At 51.8% G+C, this 3,310-nt stretch overlaps 2 protein-coding genes across 2 annotated transcripts; both read right to left on the bottom strand.

The window, feature by feature from the left end:
* Positions 1–171: 171 nt before the first annotated feature.
* On the bottom strand, positions 172–1,167 carry ETH_00003020 (uncharacterized protein; the record flags this gene model as incomplete). The annotated part of the gene is made up of 2 exons (XM_013378915.1): positions 172–771; positions 1,016–1,167. Coding segments are annotated over 2 exons (752 nt in total), but the record flags the coding sequence as incomplete, so codon positions are not given.
* Positions 1,168–2,369: 1,202 nt separating this feature from the next.
* ETH_00003015 (uncharacterized protein) lies at positions 2,370–2,603 on the bottom strand (the record flags this gene model as incomplete). The annotated part of the gene is made up of 1 exon (XM_013378914.1): positions 2,370–2,603. One exon carries the CDS (start codon positions 2,601–2,603, stop codon positions 2,370–2,372), a length of 234 nt encoding a protein of 77 aa, XP_013234368.1.
* Between the last annotated feature and the right edge of the window lie 707 nt (positions 2,604–3,310).

The following is a 3,310-nucleotide window of genomic DNA, read 5'->3' as shown; positions in this document are numbered from 1 at the left end:
TGCTGCTGCCGTTGCTGCTGCTGCTGCCGTTGCTGCTGCTGCTGCTGCTCTCCAGAAGCCCCGCAGCAGATGGCTTTGGCTTGCTGCATTAGCTGCTGCAGCTGCTGCAGCGCGCCTGCGTTGTCCAGCTTAGCTGCTGCAGCTGCTGCTGCCATCGCTGCTGCTGCCCACGCATTGTCCTCCATCTTGCTGCTGCTGCTGCTGCTGCTGCTGCTACTTTCTAGGAGGTCACGCGGAAGCAGCAGCTCCTGTAGTTCCTGCGTCAGCCCCTCAACAGCAGCAGCAGCAGCAGCAGCAGCAGCAGCACTTGGTGTTGCTGCTGCGGGTTGCTGCTGCACACATACCGAAGTCGCATCTGCCGCCTGCACCCCATCCTCCAGCTGCACCCCGTTGTTGCTGCTGCTGCTGCTGCTGCTGCTGCTGCTCAAAGACTCCTTGAGGCTGCGGCGAATCAGCTGCAGCACTTTATAAGCCCTGAGGGCCAGCTGAGTTAGCTGCTGCCTCTTTAGGGCCTGCTGCTTCTGCTGCAGCAGCAGCAGCGCGAGGGTCTTGGCGTTGCTGAGTGCGGCGTGCTGCTGCTGCACCTCTGCTGCTGCTGCTGCTTGCTGCTGCTGGCAGCAGAGCGCAGCAAAAGCCCCATTTGCTGCTTCCACTGTTTCTTGAAGAGCAGCAACAGCACTTTTGCTGCTGTACAAAATGCACAGCAGCTGCTCCTGCAGCGCAGCAGCACCTTTCTCCAGCTCCGCCCCCAGGCTCTCCAGCGAGGCGCTCCTGCAGCAGCAGCAGCAGCAGCAGCAGCAGCAGCAGCAGCAGGGGCAGGCGTGACTCTGCAGCTAATGTGGGCAATTTCTAATTCACATTAATTGTTACTTGTTTATTCAAGTTTAGTTTTAATTTTAATTTAATTTTAATCTTAATTTTAATTTTAATTTTATTTAAAATATTTATTTTTAGTTATAAACTTCTCTGCTGCTGCTGAGTGCGCTTCGGGTGTACGTACACCGCAGCAGCCCACCTGCTGGCCTGCAGCACAAACTGCAGCGGATTTGCTGCTGCTGCTGCTGCTGCTGCTACTTCGGACAGCGGAGGGCCGCGAGCAGCAGCAGCAGCAGCAGCAGCGGCTGCTGCTGCTGCTGCTGCCTCTCCCTCTGGCCCTGAGACGGCCATAGTGAGGCAGCAGCAAATGTCTTCTTGAGCCCTGCAGCCCCCGCCGCTGCAGCAGCAGGAGCAGCAGCGGAACAGCAACAGCTGCTGCTGCTGCAGCAGCACCGCAGCAGCAGCACCGCAGCTGCAGCACTGGAGCAGCAGCAGCAACAGCAGCAGCAGCAACAGCCCGGAGGCTTCAGAGAGTCCTGGGGGCCACCATGAAAGGCTGCAGCAGCCGACGGGCAGAGGAGGCAGCAGCGCTAGGGTTTAGGGTTTAGGGTTTAAAAAGTGTTAATTAATTAAAAATAAAGAATAAAACTTTCCTTTTTTGCTTCTTTTGCTGCCATTTTAAACCCAACGCGCAGCAGACACAGCCAGGGGGGCCCCCCGACCCGCGGGGGGCCCCCCTGCAGCAGCAGCAGTTTTGTTGGCTTAATTTGCTGTATTTCTTTTAAATTTGTTTTTATTTATTAAAATTTAATAAATATAGCTCTGCAGCTAGCTAGCTAGCTAGCTAGCTAGCCAGCAAGGAGGCTTCCTAGGTGTCTTGAGCAGCAGCCATGTTGCTGTCGAGGGTTTAGGGTTTAGGAAGGCCATCATATCGCAAACCCTAAACCCTAAACCCTAATTGATAAGCCCCACCTGCTCCCCACAGCTAGCTAGCTAGCTAGCCAGCTAGCTAGCTAGCCAGCTAGCTAGCCAGCTAGCTAGCTAGCCAGCACCTAGCGTGTACATCTGCTCGTAGCTCGTACCCCAAACCCTAAAAACCTCCCTGTAACCCCTGAATCCTAAACCCTAAACCCTAAACCCTAGCCTCTCTGTCAACTGATAAGAACTCCACTTGAACTTTAAAAAGCTGCAAAACCCAAATTCCAGGGGACCTCAGGGGCTGCTTCTTCTGTCGCTGCTGCTGCTGTTGTGGCAGCAGCAGCCGCAGCAGAAGGTGCTGCTGCTGCTGCTGCTGCTGCGCATTCGCCTCCAGAAAACTTACCATAATTTGCATTGGAGAAAAAAAGCAGCAAAAATAAAACTTGGATTTCAATTATTTTATTTTGCTTCCCTTATTTATTTATCCTTAATTATTCTTTATTTTCTTTACTTTCAATTTTAAACATTTCTCTTTTGGATTTTTATTTTTAATTTTCCTTTATTATTTATAATTTGATTTCGGACATTTCCTTTTTCGTCACTCCAAAGGTTTTTGCTGCTGGCTTCAGTTTCTCTTATTTTCCTGCTGCTGCTGCTGCTGCTGCTGCTGCAGCTCCAGAGGTTTTGTTTTCTTTCTGGCTTGTGTCCCCCTTATTTATTTGCTGCTGCTGCTGCTGCTGCTGCTGCTGCAGCTCTACAGGCTTTTTTCCCTGCTGGCTTGTGTCTCCCTTATTTATTTGCTGCTGCTGCTGCTGCTTCTGCAGCAGCAGCTCCAAAGGCATGTTGCTGCTGGCTTTAGCTTCTCTCATTTATCTGCTGCTGTTGCTGCTGCTGCAGCAGCAGCAGCAGCAAGGGTTTGGCGAATCATTTCGTAGGCCGCTGCCTGCGGACCGCAGCAGCTAGCTGGCTCGTGTCTTAGCTGCAGCAATTAATTAAATTAACTAATTTAATTTAATTTAATTCAATTTAATCAATTGAATTAAATTAATTAATTAAATTCAATTTAATCAATTGAATTAAATTAATTAATTAAATTGATTATTATTTATTTCTCACTCTCGTCTTGGTGATTCCTAGAAAGCCGGTGGCGTGGCAAAACACGAAATCGGTTTCTTTGAGAGCCGCGTTTTCTGCTGCTGCTGCTGCAGCAGGAGCTGCTGCTGCTGCTGCTGCTGCTTCCTGCAGCACGACTTGGCCCAGCTGCGCGTCCCGGAGGCCCCGAAAAGACTCTTTTAATGGCAATCTGCTGCTGAAGTTTTCTCCTTCTTCGGGGATGCAGCGCACTGTCCACGAGGTGTACGTACACCCCGTGGCTTCGCAGCAACGCTCCGACGGATACACCTGAAACTTCAAAGGCTCCAATCCCAACTCCCACTCCAAATTGTAAATGTGGTCCTGAGCAGCAGCAGCAGCAGCAGCAGCAGCAGTGGCAGCAGCAGCGGCGGCGGCGGGGCGGCAGCAGCAGCGGCGGTGGAGCAGCAGCAGCAGCTGCGGTGGAGTGGTGGCGCCACTCGAA

The sequence above is a fragment of the Eimeria tenella genome, genomic scaffold (assembly GCF_000499545.2).
Source record: "Eimeria tenella Houghton genomic scaffold, Eth_scaff1164, whole genome shotgun sequence".
Lineage (NCBI taxonomy): Eukaryota > Apicomplexa > Conoidasida > Eucoccidiorida > Eimeriidae > Eimeria > Eimeria tenella.
This window is presented reverse-complemented; position numbering and strand designations above follow the sequence as displayed.